This window comes from Kockiozyma suomiensis, assembly GCF_038497685.1.
Source record: "Kockiozyma suomiensis strain NRRL Y-17356 unplaced genomic scaffold V2V93scaffold_12, whole genome shotgun sequence".
Taxonomy (NCBI): domain Eukaryota; kingdom Fungi; phylum Ascomycota; class Lipomycetes; order Lipomycetales; family Lipomycetaceae; genus Kockiozyma; species Kockiozyma suomiensis.
In genome coordinates this window covers 292634-310571 of record NW_027117675.1, presented here as the reverse complement: position 1 = coordinate 310571, position 17938 = coordinate 292634, and the positions used below count along the sequence as shown (strand labels likewise).

Genomic DNA, 17938 nt, shown 5'->3' with positions numbered 1-17938 from the left:
TCACTCTTAAAACACCACGATGTCAAGCCAAAATGCACAGCGTGCACTCACGATTAATCGTTCGTATATCCGCTATGCTTTATTATGTATTTTTCTCTAACTGAAAGATACAACTAGAGAGGATAAATGAAGCGACAAATCAGATCCTCAGCGAATACCAAGAAATTACACATCTGGCCCCAGTCGCATCAAAAGACAAGGTTGCAACAGCAGCAGAAACCTACCAGATAGAAGGCCATGCTGCTTCAATGGTACGATCGCGATAGCATTTAAGTTAGAATAATTATTAATCTTCTGTATAGGTGCGCGCGATTGAAGATCTCCTGGTGCTTTCTAGATCTTTAAAAGAAGCTTGGATTCTTAGCCAGGTCTCGTCGTCTTTAGAGAGCCATAGCGTTTAACAAGCTGGAAAACAGCTGTACTATGGTACTGTTGATGTCCACTAATCGGAGTTTTGGGGTGTTTGTTGGCATATTGTATGCTATGGTTTATAAAATAACATTTCGTTGATCTTATCGAACTGTACAAAACTCCCAAAAAACACCCATACAAAAATATGCTAATCACGGCAGCTTAATCTTAAACTTCATCACAAGATACACATTAAAACCCACACACACAAGCATCATGCAAAACATCAAGATTAATATTTCAAATAAATGCATTTCCATCCGTCTTCTCTGTGACTCGTACTCAAGAATCATCGATTTCCACAGCAGCTCGTACTGCTCTTTTTGCTCTGCATAATTCTGTTTAAAAAGGTGCATCTGAGAAGACACCGAAAAGTTCAGTCCATCGAGCATATCAATCAACTTCGAGTTTTGCTTCTTTTCAATCTTTGTGAACGCATCACGGAACATTCTACTCTGTTCCTCAATATATTGCAATGAAAGCGTGGCATTAGCTTCTAGCAGTGTCAAGCGCTTCATTATTGTTTTGAAAACCGATTCTTGTGGAATTGGATTAGGCGTTGGTGCCGATTGAGCAGAACTGTGGGTGTAATATGAACTAACAGTTGCTGATTCTGCGTCAGGCGCCTTCAGCTTTTCGTCCGCCACATTCGTATCTGAAGGTTGTATAGGTGAGGCATTGCCTAAACGCCTATCATGCACTTGCGCAACGACCGTGACAGGTTTGATGCCTGTTAAATCAAATGGATATGCACCTGCCGCATCCCACTCAAACATTCCATGCGGGGTATCATATATCCAGTCTGAAATGAGTAAGAAGTGTCGACGAATATAGATCCCCTTGAATGAAGGGCAAACCCAGAGGCCTGCTGGCACTCCGGACGCTGCCAAAGACAACGCAGGTAGTAGCCGAGCATCGCTTTTCTCTTGCTCTCGCTGCTGTGGCGGCGGCTGCTGCATGTACTGCTCAGGAACACTGCCAGGAGATTTTCCACGGTTTTGTTGTGGCGGCTGTTGCTGCGATGGCCGCGATTGATGCCGATCTTGCCGGCGCTCTTCATCCTTCTGGTCCACGTCTTGGTTATTAGCCTTTTCTTGTTCGTATACCTGCTCCTTGTCGCGTTCTTGCTCCTGCTGTCGTTCCTGCGCGGGATCTTGCTTGTGCTCTTGTTCACGATCATGCTTGCCCGAATCTTGATCTTTCTGTTTCTGTGCGTCCTGGCTTTGACCTCGGTCCTTGAGATTTTCCGGTATCCGTTCGGACGCCTGTTCTTGCTCACGCCTTTCCATCTTTAATGTTTCCTGTTGCCCATCTTGTTTCTGTGATTGCTGTGGAGAAGGTTGAGTTCGGGGCGCATTCGAATCGGTCTGCGATTGATGATGTGATTGTTGGGACTGATGCGAGGTTGACGGTGGTTGTGATTGCTGCGACTGAGCATTATCATGCGAAGGAACTTGTTGTTGTTTGCGTAAATCTTCTTCCCTTTTGTCTTGCTCATCTCTTTCGTCGTCTTCTGTATGAGTCAACTCTTCTTGATACTTATATTCCTCCATTTCGGTCGTACCATACACTCGAACGACTGACAATGGACAGTAAAATTCGTCACCCCAATGACTAAAAAACTCAATTTTAAGAAATTTTGCAAAAATCATAGGATTTTCAATTTCAAAGTTTTGAATCTCGCGCGCGTTTGCGGCCTCAAAGTCGCCAAGCAGCTTCCATCCGCCAGCCTTGACAGGATATCTATCTGATACCGATATACGAAATTCACGCACCATGCTGGAAAAAAATTCGTAATTGGCGAATGCGACGGTGTCAATTTGAATATCCTGGCATAGCTCGATAATGACGAATTTATTGGGAGCATTGCATGGATTAAGCATATAACTGTCTTTATTCTCAACTAGAATTGAAGAGGCACCTCTCATTTCGGGGTTGGAAGATATAATAGTAGATGCACAATCGAAAGAAGCATAGTTGGATTTATTTTTGTTTTTCGCCAGACCCTTGACGGTCCTCTCGGAGTTGGAGCTCGTGGTCCCAGCTAAGGAGTCTGACGGCTCACTCTCGCTTGATGACGCTTTCTTCGTTGTCACGTAAATTTCTTCACCAGAATCTGCATTACTGCCACCACTGAAAAAGTTGAAATTTAACTCCAGGTCGCCGCCGAGATCATCAAGACTCTGATCAGATCCGCCTGCCGGTCTGGCGCGATCGTTCACGGCCGCAGCCGGAGCACGATTTTGTCGGCGTTTAATCTCTTCGGCAGTTAGTCCTGCCTTTGCAAGATTCTGTGACCGCCATTCTTCAAAAGAAAGAAAGTTTGAGCTATCGAGAATGTCTTCGGCAGCGGCAGGTGAAGCTGTCTCGGATGGGGACGCTGAAGTAAAGGATAGCGAAGAAGAAGAGTATGACAATGACGTCGATGATGATGACTCTAGTTGTAAAGTAGAAGAAAGTGACGTTGAGAGTCCCTGAAGAAGATTTGAGGTTGTAGCAGGTGGAGCGCTAGCGGGATCGCTTGCAAGATTAGCTCCAGTTTCACACTCATCATACGTAATATAGACGGGCGAAACGCAGAACGACTGCTGAACCGTTGCTGATGATGCCTTTGAAAGAAAAGATACGATAGTGAGGATTAGTAAAAAGGCTCTGCATGAAGGCAAAGATTGTGCCATGTACAACATTGATGTCGAGGTTATTCGTACATGGAGGGCGAAGTCCATTGACAAGATTTGGAAGTCCAGCTCCAGCTCATATGCCTGTTCAGATAAGTTAGTAAAGTCCAACGCAAGGATGACGGATAGGAATTCCTCTCTAGCAAATATATATGCATATATATATATATATATATATATATATATATACGTATGATATCCGTGAGTTTCTCCTGTTAACACTATAAGAGTGCATGTCTCCACTGAATGCGCAAAAATCCAAAGCCAGCCACTCCAAAAAAAGCTTCAGAACAAAAAATAAAAGAGAATCTTACCAAACTTAACTCGATTGTATGACCTGATATACTACACAATTCTGTAATATGTTCAGCTGGCGAGATTGTTGTGTATGTTTGACAGTGCCCTAACCACTGGTCGGTTGTCTTCGCGCCCGCCGCCTTGTCTGCCACAGGGCTATCTGCATCCTGTCTCCGGATTAACCAATTCCGCGAGGACCAGGCCCTCTCTTGTATTCGACGCTATATCCTCGATTCAATTAGGTATATTGGTTCATATCCAGGTCACGATGGACAATAGCGGGTATAACCTGCTCTTGCGATTCATCGACTCGCAGCACTTCACACTCTTCCTCTGTATCTCGTATCTGGCGCGATATACAGATAACATTGGTGTCCACTTCCATCTGTGTCAGAAGCTGCGGACATTTTCTTACCTGGAGATTGAATTTTTTCTACCGCAACTATGCCAGATCATCCTTACTGTGCCGACAGAGTCGGTTGCACTAGAGGACTTCCTGCTCGAGATGTGTAATCGCAGTACACATAGTGCCGTTCAGGTATGTCATCGCAGACTCACTACTGATTGATGTTTTATTTTCGCTCTTTTTTAAATTTGTGACCAGATTGAGCAATTTGAGATTATTGAAAGACGGATTAACACGTCAATTAATATGCATCATCTTCTCACCACTAGCCGACCTACCTTGCTGACGTTTCCATAGTCATTTTGGCTTTTGCAAGCCCATCTTGAAGATCTCTCGCATGACCCCGAAGCTCGCTCATTTCAGATTTGCAGACGAGTTTACAACCGAGTTCAATATATCTTGTTCGGTATCGGGGACCCGCCACAGCAGAAAATTGTTGCTAACCCGGTCCCAACTCTCATGCTCGCAGGTGCAATCATGGGCGCGATTGCAGTCCCTGGTATAACTCGATTTATTGCCCCAATAACTGTTGCGCAGGCGCGTAAACCACGGTTGCGCGTTTTCCATCTTGCTAATACAAAAAAATCAAGGAGGAAATCTGCGACGCCGCAGAATAGATCTGCGAGTTCTACTCCCACTCCTGTGCCGCCACAATTGACGCGAATCGAGACCGATAATGTGAGGCATAACGTGGAAGACTTAGATGACGACAATGATGAAGGCAGCAAGACTAACGTAGATGATGGGGATGACGATCAACAGTTCTACGGAGTAGATAGTGGGCCGTCCCAGACCAGTGTCAATCAAGAACAGGAAGATCCTGAGATGGAAGGTATGCAATCTTCGGCTGTGTTATACGGCCTTGATGCAGCCGGAATATCTTCTTTGCCAGATCTGCGTCAGCCGAAATTTCGCGAAGAAGACCCGCATCCACATCCATCTTCGTCAGCCACGTCAGTTGTCACACATGGCTCCTTCCCACCCAAAAAGAGAGCCGGAAATCATGTTCATCCGGTTATAGCATCGACATTAACGATGTCTGCAAAGATTCGTTTGTTAAAATCCAACTACTTCCGATACGAGACAGCATTTGCCTATGCTCTTCAAGCAATCTCGACGCGCTTACGACTCGTGCCTAAGCCTGCGCGACTCTCAGCTTTGCGCGCCGAAATTACATTGCTGAACAATGAGCTTCCGGCGGAAGTCGACATTCCTATGATTCTTGAAACTGATACTTATCGAGCGACGCCTCGGTTGCATAAAATTGTCCGTATATCGCCTACTGAGGCAACAGTACTTAATTCAGCAGAGCGCGTGCCATTTCTGTTGATAATTGAGGTGTTAAAAAATGATGTCACTTTCGATCCCGACACGGCTAGAAATCAGGACATTCTGAATAACCCTGCTGATTATCGCAGTCTATTCAATTTTGCTTATTCAAGTAACTCGCCGAGCCATCTAAATCTGGCAGTCGAACCATCTGCGAGACCTCTTCAAAAGGAAAAACTCACCGAAACTGAGCTCGGAGACATTTCTGTTGCGGCATTAGCCGACATTTCAGATGACCAAGGAAATGAATATACGCTTCCTAACGTTCCAACCACGCCGCTCCCAAATACGGATGAGCTGCATAACTCAAATTCATCTTCTCCGCGGTCTACCGACTTGTCTTTTGCATCATCGTATCCAATTAGTCGCGCGTCTTCGATACCTATTCCTAGAAATACATCTGATCTTAACGATATTGCGGTTCACATGCGCACTGCCGCGACTATGCTTGCGCAGCTCGATCTTGCTCAGGGGCAGAGTCAGTCTCACCAAATAAGATTGCCAAAGGACGAAATTCAGCAAATCAAAGCGCGGATTATTCAATCCATGCAGGTGTTGGAGGAGCAGTCGACATTTGAAGATGTTGAATCAGCAGCATCGTTTCCTGTTTCGAGACTAAGTACGAGTAGTGTTCGCAGTCATAATAGTACGCGTGGCCCCCCTGGAGTGAACAAGGAGGCCGGAGAGCGGAGAATGGAGAATGATTTAAAAACTGGTGTTATAAAAAGCGATGAGACAGAAGTAGGATTTGGGGAGGAATGGGAAGCCAAAAAGAAGCGTATTCGAGCAATGTCACCTTACGGTCATCTACCTAATTGGGATTTGGTATCAGTAATTGCAAAGACCGGGTCGGATTTGCGACAAGAAGCTTTTGCCTGTCAGATTATTCAAGCTATAAAGCGAATTTGGGAAGAAGCTGATGTGGATATCTGGGTACGAAGAATGGCCATTCTTGTCACTGGAGCTGGTTCTGGTCTTGTAGAGACAATCACAAACGGTGTTAGTTTGCATTCTCTAAAAAAAGCTCTAGCTACTTCAATGCTTGGACAGTCTGATGGGCCTCATAAGGGAAACAAAGTTGCATCTCTATCTGAATATTTCTTCAGAGTATTTGGTGTGCGCGGCTCGGAGCGATTTAAGAAAGCGCAATCGGCTTTCATGAAGTCTTTGGCTGCTTATTCATTAATTTGCTACCTTCTGCAAATTAAAGATCGGCATAACGGAAATATTCTACTAGATACTGAAGGTCATATAGTTCGTATGTTGTCGCGTTTCAACTTCTGGTTGCAGTAGTTTTTTGTTAACATTCTGGTTTAGATATTGATTTTGGCTTTCTCCTTTCAAACACTCCAGGAAGTGTAGGATTTGAAGCTGCGCCATTTAAATTGACTCACGAATACGTTGAACTCATGGATGGGCCGAGCTCCGAGACTTTTGAAACGTTCCGAGCGCTGATGAAGATTGCATTCAAAGCTTTACGTAAAAAAGCGGATGATATTGTTCTGCTAGTTGAGATGATGCAAAAAGAGTCACCGCTTCCTTGCTTTCAAAGTGGTGAGGCTACTGCTGCTTTACTACGTCAACGCTTTCATTTGCAGCTTTCGGAATCCGATGTTGATTATTTTGTGGATAATCAGCTTATCAACAAGAGTATGGGTAGTATATATACGAGGCTGTACGACCAATATCAACTTGTTACACAGGGTATATATAGTTGAGAGTCGTACAGCACCCTTTCTGATTCATTGTTTATTATGAGAAAAAACTTGCCGGGAGTAATTGTTGAAGCTGCATTATTATTTGCATTTGGATGCGAGTTACACATCAGATATCTGTCAAAATAGTATCGACTTTTAACCGTAACTATTTTTTTCTTCTATTGTTTGGACTTGCCTCCCTCCCCTCCATCACTACTTATTATTTGTATGCATTTTTTTGTTGTAGACTATAAAAACTTTCTTTTCACTTCATGTCGAATATTATTTTGTGGTCTGGCTCATCCTCATCTTTATCTTTATCTTTCGCATGTATATTCATTTTGCTTTTGTCATTTTCTGTAGTTACATTTTTCAGCGCGACGAGTGCCAATAGAACGATCGTTATGATTCATATTCTATATTAATATGTATAATCTTGGTTACTGCTTCTGTTGTTAATAACTTGGTCGTGGCAGGCACAAAACTGATTCGATAATGTGTCAATAAATTAGCGTTTCTAATGTCATGCAATACGCCTCCCACATTACATCCAATTTCAGCACCAAATCTCTGAAATCAAGTCCTAATTATCTCCAAGGCGCTACCATGCAGGCAACTCCGTGCATCCTCAATTGCACTCTCGATCTTATCAACGTCCTGCGAGTCTATACCCCGCAATACGAGCGTCTTCATTCCACGCCATCCACCAGTCCACTCGAATGACAGAACAGCAGTGGCGTCAAGCCAAATACAATAGCTGAAGTCTATCCACTTTAAACTGTGGCATGTACGGCTAATTGCTCGTAACGTAGCCACAGGTGAGCTAGAAGGATATGTCTGCGCAGGAGATTCGGGAAAGGTATAAAACATTTCTGGTGGAATCGGCCAATTTGCCAGAGAGAGTGCAACTAATGTAGGCTGTTCGCGTAGTATAGTGACTAAAGTCGACCACAATTTAGTTGGTGAAGTGTAGCTTGGATGAGATAAAGAGAGTGCTGTAAGAAACGGAAACGCTCGAGTTGTGGGCAGTGAATGCTGCCACGACCATGCTGGATTTCTATTTTGTTTTGGACCCATGAATTTCTGAAGAAATGTAAGTCGAGAGTCATCAATTTGGAAAGTAAAATCAAGACAGGTTATGCGATCGTTTGAGTCGTCGATTGATAAATATTCGTCATCATCGCCACTGTCAGTTTCACCACAGTTGTCATTCTGTATCTCTGAACTGGTACTGTTATGATCTTCTGTTAAATATGTTCGATCAAAAAGTAAACGAAATCCGCGAATGCCGATCCCGTTAGTACTATATAACCCTAGATATGAGACCAGAACCATTTTTGTCGCAGCGTCTAGCTCAGGTAGATAGTATTGCAAATACTCGACATTGATCTCCCAGTCTCGCGCTAACCTTAGTAGACACCAATGCGCCAGACTACCGCTACGAGGTAGCAGGCTAGGCATGACAGATAAAGGCTCGGCTGGAAGATTTCTAGCCAATACGTTTCGTTCGCTACGAAACAGGGCATACTCGGCGGCTTGTCTATCTGACCATACCTGAGCTACATTCATAGATGGCCCAGAACCTGTCTGACCACCATAAATACGCTGCTTTGCTCGGCGTCCAGGGATTGTTGCAAAAGATCCTTGTTCTTGACTAATCCAAGTGGCAGGAGGTGGTGGGCCGGCAAACGTTCGTCTGCGAGGTATTCTTCGAAAACGAACCGATGATTCGGGACTCAGTGTATCAAAGTTTGTTAAGATCTCCTGCTGTTGATCTTGTGCATCTAACAATTCACGAAGAGCCTGAGGATTAGCCAAATAAGCGGATAGAGATGTCAACGCAGTCTCTGATCCCACTGCACCAAGACGAGCCATAGTAGCAGTAGTTGACGATGAGCTACCGGATAAGTTCGCTTCTGCCATGGAGCGAGCTCGCGACTCTTGGATTAGTTCGCTTACTGACTTCCGTTCTCTTTCTTGAGGTTGAGCCTGCCGTGAGGAAGCATTCGTATTGATTGCGGCGTAGTGCTTAGTTAGCGTATTTGAATTGGCATGGCGTTTTGGCATTGTCAGTGTGTCTCTGTCTCTTAGTGCCGATTCTATCGGTAGGGACAAACCAGGGATTACGGCCAATCTCCGGAAACTTCTCTAGCCGCTGAGCAGAGCGCTGATACAAATTGTACTGCAAACTCAATACAAATCTTCGAGACGATGAATGATTGATTAGACCACCGAGTTGGGACTTCAGATGATTACGCTTTTATTGGTAAAGCTGGGGCACGAAGAGCGGGCTTTATGTAATAGTGTTTCTTGCACAGGCTCTCCATAGCACTCGAGCTTGCTTTTTATGTAAATCCACAAATTTTTCTGAGATAAATGTCAAGCCATGTATTGCTTAGTTTTCGGTTTTCAATGACAGAAGTGTACTCGTGAAAAGAAAAAAACACCGCTGCGAAGTTATTACATCAATAAACTTTACCCGTAGTAGAGAAGTTAGTTGGGAGTTATAATCGACTAAATGATTCTCTTTAAATCAGATAACGCGACATGGAGAGCATTAGTTTCTAATATCTACATAACTTGACCTCGAATCCAGAGACTTCAACATTTGCTTGTATTGAAGATTAAATCTTTGCGTCGCTGCTTTCGCAAACGGCCATTCGATGTTCAGACGCTCTCGAGCGATATACGCTCATATACCCTGTCCTGCTCTCTCTCAATGTCGAGCTCCTCGCTGTCTTTTCAATCATTCGTCTATTAGTCAGAAGTTTTCAGACGCATCCACTCAATCGGTAGAAAAAGTGTCCTCCGTCGACAGCGCTCGGAAAAGACCAGCGCAGCAGCCAGTATATCCTCGAAAGCTCCCGAAACGCTCTATATCGCAAGCGACGACAAAACCTCTTTCTTTTGACGCTTCTCTGTCTGTTGGATCAAATGTTAATGACGCGAATGATGGTCCAGGTATTGCAGCGAGGCAACGCGAGCCACTTTCCGGATCTGATGCAGCCTTGGTAGAGTCTTTAATGACAAGTTCTTCTAGCAATAGGGCTGCGGCTACTCTCAGAAAACCGGTGGTAGCACCTGAAAATTCCGAGAAAATTTTGTCAATAAGTGATAGACCGAGCAAAAGAGATTTGTTGAACTTTTCGTCCCAGTCTAAATCAAAATCACCAATTCAGCACATATCACCTTCGCCCGCCAGTCGGCCCGCTACGGACCCTCAGGCAATTTTCATTTGGCCTATTCAACCAAATCCGCCCGCTATTCACGGTCAACGGCTCAAATTTGCAGCTGTGATTTCCGACGTTGTGCGTCAGCGAGATTTGAGCTCAACGCCAAATTACGATGCGAGCTGTAAGGAGAACGAGATAGCACGAAGCACTACATCTGCAACTTACGTTAACACAATCAAACACTATATTATTAGTTTGAAAAAAATGTCAAAATTGGATTACGAAAAAGACATGGACGAAGGGGCGAAGAGAGTCAAGAAAGGAGTAAATAGCTTAGGCAAGATTGGCTCGTTGAAGATTTCTAATATGAAATTGTCTGACAGAAAGCTTCTTGATGGTTTACAAAAATTGGTCCATACAGCGGATAAATTGGCTGCTTCTGGATTCATGGTGGCAATGCCGACGGCTGATGCTCTTGCTGCGGCAACTGCAGCTACCACTGCCGCAGCAGGATACGAGACTTGTGACAGATGCACAAAACATTACAAACCGGACGGTCTAGCTCAATCTGATTGCATTTTTCACTGGGCTAAACCATTTACAAAAATATCTACTGAAAATGTCAGAGTTAAAACTTTTCCATGCTGTGGAGAAGGCGCTGGCGAAAGCAGAGGATGCAGGACGCATTCTGAGCATGTATATAGAGTACAGGATACCGCTCGACTCGCAAATTTGATTCCATACTTGGAATCATATGGAGAAGGACCTAGTTACCCCGAAGCAGTGTCTCTAGATTGTGAAATGGGATATACAACCCTTGGAACCGAACTTATCCGTGTCACAATTCTCAGCTATCCTTCGCATGAGTTGCTGTACGACACTCTTGTTCGACCCATAGGAAGGATTGTTGATTTAAATACGCAGTTTTCAGGAGTTGCATCTCTCGATAGAAATTTAGACGGTTCGGAGGTCCCGTCTTTTGGCACCGTACGACGACTAATTCTCTCAACGTACATTGGCAAAAATACCGTAATGCTTGGTCATGGTTTAGAAAACGATCTTGCAGCCATGAGAATTTTACACACAACCGTTGTTGACTCGTCAATTCTCTATCCTCACGAGAATCCGAGACTCGCTTCAATCGGAGTACGCATGAGTCTTCGAAACTTGTCAAAGCGGTACTTGGACCGTAGCATTCAGCAAACAGCCACTAATCCGGGAGACAAGATCGGGCATGATAGTTGGGAGGACGCAAAGGCTGCAGCAGACTTGATAACGCAGAAAGTTTTTGAGTGCAGCTGAAGAAGACATGTGATTTCGGTGCAAAGTTAGTCTCAAAAAACTGATCGAGAATCTGCATTACAGATCTTCTGCATAGTCAAAATACATAAGTCATAATTAAAGTAATATTTTTATTGGCATAACTAAAAAATAACTACAACCGTGACTCGCCCCGAATATCACAAAAATATTGATCCACCACGCTCAGATAGAGTATCCAGAAAATTTAGCATAGTTCATTTAACTAAATTCTTCGCCTTATCTAGAAATGACTTGTGTTTCGCTTCTTTGGTTTGCTGCAAAGAGATATCATCCGCTCGGGCACCGAAATCGTCATCAGCCCCAGTAGTTGACTGACCAAGGTTGCGATGCGCAGAACGAGGGTTCCCTTGAGACTGAGAGTTATAGATACCGCCAGTTTGTGCGACACCTTGGCCAGCCTGATTCTTACCACCGTAGGCACCAGTCTGACCCCGAGGTCCAGAAGCATAACCCTGCGATCCAGAGGTGCCAGGGTGCTGAGCATCAGACTGAATACCAGTAGACTGATAACCGGGATGCGCTCCTGAATTATAACCTTGCGGCGCAGAGGCACGAGTGGTCTGTTCACCGGTTGACTTAGCACCGGTAGATTGAGCACCGGTAGATTGAGTTCCATATGCACCACCAGACTGCCGGTCGGTAGACTGCGCACCAGTCGACTGGCCACCAAACTGAGATCTGTATGCATCAGAATCGGCACCAGAACGCCCCGAACTTCGCGCCTCATGAGTCCCGCCCGCAGCAGCAGCAGCCCCAGCCGCAGCAAATCCGGCATTCCGGCCTGAAGACGACGTGTGGCCACTAGAGCCAGTATGTCCAACAGAGCCAGCAGATCCTGCATCGCGGCCTGCTGAAGACCTATGAGCAGCGGAAGTAGGGTCAATAGGGCCAGCGGGTTCTCGCGATGAGCCAGTTAACTCCTCAGCTTCATCAACTAAAGAATGGACGGGTCCTTGTTGGTGTTTGGTAGTACGGAAACCAGCGGTTTGTTCATCAATTCCACGAAGAGCATCTTGCTGTCGTGCCTTATTAGGCTGAGCTCCACCCTGGGATCCGGAGTTCGAAAAATCAGAACTCCTAAGATCAGTGTTTGTATTAGCGCTACTGCGATCATCAGTGATTGCCGAACCCCCATATCCTGCGGCGGAGCGAGTTGATCCCTGAGTGCCGCCTCCACCGGTAGCATATTGTCGAGAATCGTATCCTGGCTGTCGAGTCGCGCCGCTCGATTGATACCTATCGGACGAGCCGAAATCCGCGTCTCCACGTCCCTGACGGCCGGACGCATCCGAATATTCCGACGATCGCTGTTGGGTATTGGCGCTGCGGCTGTCAGGTGAAAGTTGCCCAGCTTTAGGTGCACCGGACTGACGCGATCCATACGCGCCTGCCCCAGCCCCAGCAGCTAGACCCGTAGCCGCAGAGGCGATGTCGGCGCCGGCACCGTGATGAGAAGACCCTTGCTGTCGAGCGTCGCCTGCTCCAAAAGATTGCTGCCCACCAGAGCGAGACGAATTCTGTTGACCAAGTGGCTGGCCTGAACGGTCATTGTCAAAAGAAGCGGCAGTGCCAGAAGATGGCTGCTGACTATAGCTAGATTCATCCAATCCCGGCTGAGGGTTCGCGTTCCCGCTCGCACCAGAGCGACCACTGCCGCGTGGAGAGTCATATGCTCTAGAATTACCAGTAGATCGTTGAGAGTCATATGCTCCAGTGTTGGCAGTGGAGTACGCGTCGGTATCAGATTGCGATTGCGACTGACCGTATACAGACGATCCAGTGGTGCGATCATTATCGTAGGAACCTGGATGCTGTTGAGTGGAAGAACGAGTAGAATCATCACCATAGGCAGCTCCCGAGCGTGTAGTACGGGCCGCATTCACGTCGTCAGGCGAGGTCTGCGCGTTCTGCGTATCGGTCTGCTGCCCAGACTCATCGGGCCTTGTATGGACATGTTAATACAAAGTGCACTGACAAGATGATCAGCAAAAGTAACTCACTGGCCCATAATTATGTTTTTGATTTCTTGAATTGCACCTGACATGTTGAGAGTAAGTTAACGCTAGAGGTATCGGGGAAACAGAGTCAGTGTATATACAGAATCAATGTGTACAGCTAGCTGCAGCTACTCTTATACATGTTTGGTGAACTCAGCTTCAATGCCTCGGATATAGAACCCTCGTCAGGACTGAGATCGTCTGGCGATCATACCCGGACAGCCAATTATGAGCGCACTTGTCATAGCGACGTCACAAAAGCTAAAGCTCAATGTAGAAGTAAAACGGAAGGTTCGATGAAGATTTGAGAATTTAATGACGTGCGAAGTAAGATAATGACAGGATGAGCGAGATAATAATGTATAGCAGCAGACAGCACAGGTTCCAGCACAAATTAGACGCTCTCGTTGATAAGTTATAATCTTGCAGATTGCATCAGACCCCCGCAATTGCGCAGGCATCTTCGTCCGACTGCATCCAGTAAATCGGTGTACAATCCCTGATATTGTGCCTTCTCTTGAAGTCTTTCTTTCTGCTAGAATCGGAAGAGCCAGTTTCGTCGAGCGGATACAGCACGCGATATTCTCAAGGGCCAGGGTTTGTCCGAGGAGGGAGAAATTGAGTAGATCACGACTTGCTCCTTGAAACCCAAATGAGTAAAGTGATGTTAATGCAACTCTGTAAGATCTGTCCTGATGAGGTCAATTAACTTGATTCGTAAGGTTTTTACTGTAATTGGGTGTGTATTGGAAGCAAGGAACGTAATTGTCGTGTCATGATATATGGTTCTTGCTATGCCGAATACTTCTTGGTACTTCTAAGACCGCTAAAACTCTTGAGCTGGCTGTGATTTGTTTATTCGTGTTTTCCTTAAGCGGATTGTGGATTTTAAATGCGGAGACATCGCGCTTAGATCAACTAGAGGAACGTGGACAAACTGTGAGCAACTGCGTACTGCTCAATCGGAGTCACGCGGCTCCATAAAACATGAGACAGGTATCGGTTTTAATAATATTAATAGTTGGAGAAGTTTAACTGCACCAGGCAGTCGATAATTGACCGCCTTGGCCGAGGTGTTCTGCAGATCTCATGGGCATTCGCAACACGCGCGCGGGAGTTTCGAATTTAGCAACACTACTGTACTATCGTAGTTAATTCGGATTCTGAGACTGTTCAATAAAGTCATTATTTGCGAGTAGAATCTATATATGAACTAACTCTCAGATCGAGTGCGATAAAGACGGAATAATCATCAACGATTGACGTTGACGCAATAATCAAATAACTCTGATATTACAACCGTCTTTATCATTTCTTTGTGAAGAGTTTCTATCAATTGCGTAAAGTAAGCAGTATATCAGTTGGCTATTACCCACCGACAATATATTTTCGCTTGCACCGATTTGCGTTTTGCCTGTCGAGTGCTTCAGTGAGAATGCAAAGGCGAGCGTACTGGTGAAGGTCGGGGTCCTGTATGATCACGTGCTTTAATTTGGACTCTCAGCCCAGTCTCTACTGGGGTAAAAGGTTACAGATATCAGGAGCAGAGCAGCAGATTAGAAAATATTAGCTTTTTCGTGAACTCCTGGAGACATTGCTGTGGTCTCTAATGCTGGAGAATGGCTGATTTGGCCTCTACCGGAGATTCATCAACAGCCAGGTCAAGTCCGGCATCTTCAACAGCCGAGCCACTAAACGTCAAGACGGTAGTTTTCGGAGATGATTTGGAATTTGATGCCTGGTACGGGTGCTCATTTTATAGTCCTGAGAACGAAAAGAGGAAATCTACTAGTCAGTTAATTGACAAGCTGTTCGTATGCAACAGATGTTTCAAATATTCAACAGATGGATCCTTCATGGGCCAGCATTTGGTAAGAGCTTCACTCCGCCAACTGTGTCTATATTGATTCTAAATCTATGTCTAGCTGCTATGTAGCACGGCATTTCAAGTTCCGGGTAAGGTGATATACCAATATAACCAGTTTTCTATTCGTGAGATTGACGGAGAATCGACCAAAGTAAGCAATCACCAATCAGCTGCAAATTCTAACTTCTATCTAATACTCTCATTCAGCTATACTGCCAATGCCTCAGCATGTTTGCAAAATTATTCTTAGACACAAAATCAATCTATTTTGCTGTCGATAAATTCAAATTCTATGTGCTAATTCATCATATTTCTTCAAAGAGCGAGCAGGCTGTCGGTTTCTTCTCTAAAGAGAAATTGTCGTGGGATGAAAATAATCTGGCTTGTATCTTGATTTTCCCTCCATTTCAAGGGCAAGGACTGGGCCAGATGCTCATAGAATTCTCTTATCAACTCTCGATCTTGGAAGGAGTCGTAGGATCACCAGAGAAACCACTGTCTGAATATGGTCGCAATAGTTATTATTTATATTGGTGTACCGCAATCTTCAGAGTTTTGCCAGCCTTAAGCGAACAGAATTCGCATAGTGTCTCAATAGATGAACTGGCTACAGCGACTGGTATTCGGCAGGACGATGTCGTCGACGCATTACGAACGATGTCTGCTCTTCAAATGCGGAAGCAGAGCGCTGGCGATCCTATCTGGGCAATCTCGAAGGCAAATATAGAAGCTTGGATATCAGCCAGAAATGTGAGGCTAAAACCACTGATTGATCTAAATTATATATCATTATAGAAAATATCAGAATTATCTAGCATCCGCCATTTCTCAAAAAAAAAAAAAAAAGCAACCCAGTTGCATTCATTTTAATACTCCTCAAAATAAACTCCCGATTCCAGTATCCGAGCTATTGAAGCAAATCAGCTCCTATTACGATGCATACGGTTCAGTCTAGGCTTTTTACTGAAATCATAGACAGCAAAAGTGCAGACATAGCCCAACCCATCCTCATACAGCGAACAATCCCGAAAAAAGTCAATGATCTTATCGCACGAGTTTGTCAGAGAAAACCATAATACAAACGGAGTAATTATCATACTAAGCATTTCCTGCAAAATCAAAACAATTTTCAGACAATAGTACGTAGTAAACTCGTTCTTCACCTCTTCGGTATGTAATCTTCCACTCCACTCTGAAGGAAGGAAATGCGTAAATTCCGCAACATATCTCAAGTTCGCTTCCGGATCATATACTAAGCGCTCATCTTGAATCATACTTCGCGCAGCCGCTAGCAACGATCCAAAAACACCAATATAAAAAAGCACATTGCGATCAGGCGTAATCTCAAATCCCAAGAAAACCTCAGGATCAATGATCGTCACCACTGCTAACACAGCTGCGAAAGCTCCAGCTACAACAACGACAAAGCGCATTATTTGATTCAACATCTCTTTAGGGAATTGATTGACATACTCTGTTGCCGGATAGCAACTAAGATCTAGCCGTCGTCTGAAAGAGTGGTAGAGTTCATTGTACTCTCTAAACTTCCATTCAGCGAAGCTGCTATACTGCCGTGCACTAAAGGACCCTGGGTTTTTATGGTATTCCTGGCAAAAAGTTAGCTATCTGCAGTCTCTTGCAACCTGAACCGAATGAACATACATCGAAGTACTGAAAAAAATACAAAAGGGAGAGATATATCATAAAGAAAGGTGCGAATACCAAGCTGAATGCACCTGCAATTATAAACCGCCGGCGTAAAGCTTCTGACAACTCTTTCCTCTTGTCATATTTCAAGATTGTCGAATTAATTTGTCCCTGGCTATTGAATACGTAATCCATAATACAAATATCTAAGTTAAACTTCAAGCTTCGGGTCAGCCAGCGCTGATTCTGGCAAAAAGGCAGTGGAATACTGAAATCCAAGATATCCTTGTTAATCATAGCAATATAGTAATTGTCGCGTCGCATGATACGATGAGCAATATCGCGCTCTTCCATTCGTTCTTTTGACATATGGCCAAGATATTTGCGCTGAGCAGTAGCAGACGTCAGCGGATTATCGTCCCGAAGAAGCATGATCTGAGCAGCTACTTGATGCCACGATATTGTCTGGATGTCACTGTTGTTGATACCTAAGAGGTGAAGATAGAAATCACGTATATGAAGAAGACGAGGAACGTCAATTATGTAGTCAACCAATCTCACGAACCATATAAGCGTCAGTATCCAAAGGCAAAATTTTGAAAAGCCTCCAAGTCTATTTCAAGTTAGCTGGGGGCTGTAATATAAATGGACCACCAATATTCACCTTGACATGCAGTGTGGAACCTCAACTTCAGTCAACTTATGACTTGTTCGAATCAATGAAAAATCAATACAGGAACCCAGATAAATCGAGAATCCAATGACAAAAGCAAAGGTTGCAAGATTTATTGCTCTCATCAACAAGATATTATATAAACCTTTTCCAGTGTAATAGTCATAAACTTCTGTTAGGAAAATATCAAGATTCTTGACATTGGCCCATCTCCAAATCGCATGATTTCGAGCATCGTTAAGTTGTAACTGAGCGACGTTAGCAGCATCAGTCTGGCTAGATGACGGCATGTGCTGTCTGTCCGCGAAAGAGTCTTCAACGCGCGAGGGCGGAGGCGGTAAACGTAGATGATTCTCCGCAAACACACCTTGACCCGAAATTTTCTGACCGGCTGCATACGATGATTCTAAATTTATCCATTTAGGAGGACGGGGCATGAT

At 44.6% G+C, this 17938-nt stretch overlaps 8 protein-coding genes across 8 annotated transcripts; 4 read left to right on the top strand and 4 right to left on the bottom strand.

The window, feature by feature from the left end:
* V2V93DRAFT_373731 (surfeit locus protein 5 subunit 22 of mediator complex-domain-containing protein) lies at positions 1 to 515 on the top strand. The gene is made up of 3 exons (XM_066911067.1): positions 1 to 59; positions 118 to 251; positions 303 to 515. Exons 1-3 carry the CDS (start codon positions 20 to 22, stop codon positions 399 to 401), a joined length of 273 nt encoding a protein of 90 aa, XP_066764252.1. The 5' UTR covers positions 1 to 19; the 3' UTR covers positions 402 to 515.
* Positions 491 to 3436, bottom strand: V2V93DRAFT_373729 (UNC-like C-terminal-domain-containing protein). Its single transcript, XM_066911066.1, has 2 exons — positions 3404 to 3436; positions 491 to 3173 (listed from the first exon to the last, which is right to left on the bottom strand). The coding sequence occupies exon 2, from the start codon at positions 3135 to 3137 to the stop codon at positions 564 to 566; it is 2574 nt and encodes an 857-aa protein (XP_066764251.1). The 5' UTR covers positions 3138 to 3173; positions 3404 to 3436; the 3' UTR covers positions 491 to 563.
* Positions 3437 to 3654: 218 nt separating this feature from the next.
* V2V93DRAFT_381884 (kinase-like domain-containing protein) lies at positions 3655 to 6839 on the top strand (the record flags this gene model as incomplete). Its single annotated transcript, XM_066912123.1, has 3 exons — positions 3655 to 3924; positions 4090 to 6379; positions 6439 to 6839. 3 exons carry the CDS (start codon positions 3655 to 3657, stop codon positions 6837 to 6839), a joined length of 2961 nt encoding a protein of 986 aa, XP_066764250.1.
* A 158-nt stretch (positions 6840 to 6997) lies between these two features.
* Positions 6998 to 9261, bottom strand: V2V93DRAFT_373723 (uncharacterized protein). Its single transcript, XM_066911065.1, has one exon. The coding sequence runs from the start codon at positions 8883 to 8885 to the stop codon at positions 7395 to 7397; it is 1491 nt and encodes a 496-aa protein (XP_066764249.1). The 5' UTR covers positions 8886 to 9261; the 3' UTR covers positions 6998 to 7394.
* A 92-nt stretch (positions 9262 to 9353) lies between these two features.
* V2V93DRAFT_373722 (uncharacterized protein) lies at positions 9354 to 11395 on the top strand. Its single transcript, XM_066911064.1, has one exon. It carries the CDS (start codon positions 9482 to 9484, stop codon positions 11291 to 11293), a length of 1812 nt encoding a protein of 603 aa, XP_066764248.1. The 5' UTR covers positions 9354 to 9481; the 3' UTR covers positions 11294 to 11395.
* Positions 11396 to 11508: 113 nt separating this feature from the next.
* Positions 11509 to 13358, bottom strand: V2V93DRAFT_360431 (uncharacterized protein; the record flags this gene model as incomplete). The annotated part of the gene is made up of 2 exons (XM_066908133.1): positions 11509 to 13255; positions 13315 to 13358. The coding sequence occupies 2 exons, from the start codon at positions 13356 to 13358 to the stop codon at positions 11509 to 11511; spliced, it is 1791 nt and encodes a 596-aa protein (XP_066764247.1).
* A 1197-nt stretch (positions 13359 to 14555) lies between these two features.
* On the top strand, positions 14556 to 15998 carry V2V93DRAFT_373717 (acyl-CoA N-acyltransferase). The gene is made up of 3 exons (XM_066911063.1): positions 14556 to 15182; positions 15237 to 15329; positions 15386 to 15998. Exons 1-3 carry the CDS (start codon positions 14931 to 14933, stop codon positions 15971 to 15973), a joined length of 933 nt encoding a protein of 310 aa, XP_066764246.1. The 5' UTR covers positions 14556 to 14930; the 3' UTR covers positions 15974 to 15998.
* Positions 15999 to 16098: 100 nt separating this feature from the next.
* On the bottom strand, positions 16099 to 17788 carry V2V93DRAFT_327231 (autophagy protein Apg9-domain-containing protein; the record flags this gene model as incomplete). The annotated part of the gene is made up of 3 exons (XM_066907551.1): positions 16099 to 16785; positions 16841 to 17438; positions 17490 to 17788. 3 exons carry the CDS (start codon positions 17786 to 17788, stop codon positions 16099 to 16101), a joined length of 1584 nt encoding a protein of 527 aa, XP_066764245.1.
* Between the last annotated feature and the right edge of the window lie 150 nt (positions 17789 to 17938).

What these genes read in the sequence shown, in the direction of transcription:
- V2V93DRAFT_373723 (XM_066911065.1), bottom strand. Translation starts at nt 8,885, where the DNA reads ATGCCAAAACGCCATGCCAATTCAAATACGCTAACTAAGCACTACGCC.
- V2V93DRAFT_373731 (XM_066911067.1), top strand. Translation starts at nt 20, where the DNA reads ATGTCAAGCCAAAATGCACAGCGTGCACTCACGATTAATC. An exon ending in GCGTGCACTCACGATTAATC is followed by an intron (nt 60 to 117) that starts GTTCGTATATCC and finishes AGATACAACTAG; the next exon opens with AGAGGATAAATGAAGCGACA. An exon ending in AAGGCCATGCTGCTTCAATG is followed by an intron (nt 252 to 302) that starts GTACGATCGCGA and finishes TCTTCTGTATAG; the next exon opens with GTGCGCGCGATTGAAGATCT.
- V2V93DRAFT_373729 (XM_066911066.1), bottom strand. Translation starts at nt 3,137, where the DNA reads ATGGACTTCGCCCTCCATGTACGAATAACCTCGACATCAATGTTGTAC.
- V2V93DRAFT_373717 (XM_066911063.1), top strand. Translation starts at nt 14,931, where the DNA reads ATGGCTGATTTGGCCTCTACCGGAGATTCATCAACAGCCAGGTCAAGT. An exon ending in CCTTCATGGGCCAGCATTTG is followed by an intron (nt 15,183 to 15,236) that starts GTAAGAGCTTCA and finishes ATCTATGTCTAG; the next exon opens with CTGCTATGTAGCACGGCATT. An exon ending in TTGACGGAGAATCGACCAAA is followed by an intron (nt 15,330 to 15,385) that starts GTAAGCAATCAC and finishes ACTCTCATTCAG; the next exon opens with CTATACTGCCAATGCCTCAG.
- V2V93DRAFT_373722 (XM_066911064.1), top strand. Translation starts at nt 9,482, where the DNA reads ATGTTCAGACGCTCTCGAGCGATATACGCTCATATACCCTGTCCTGCT.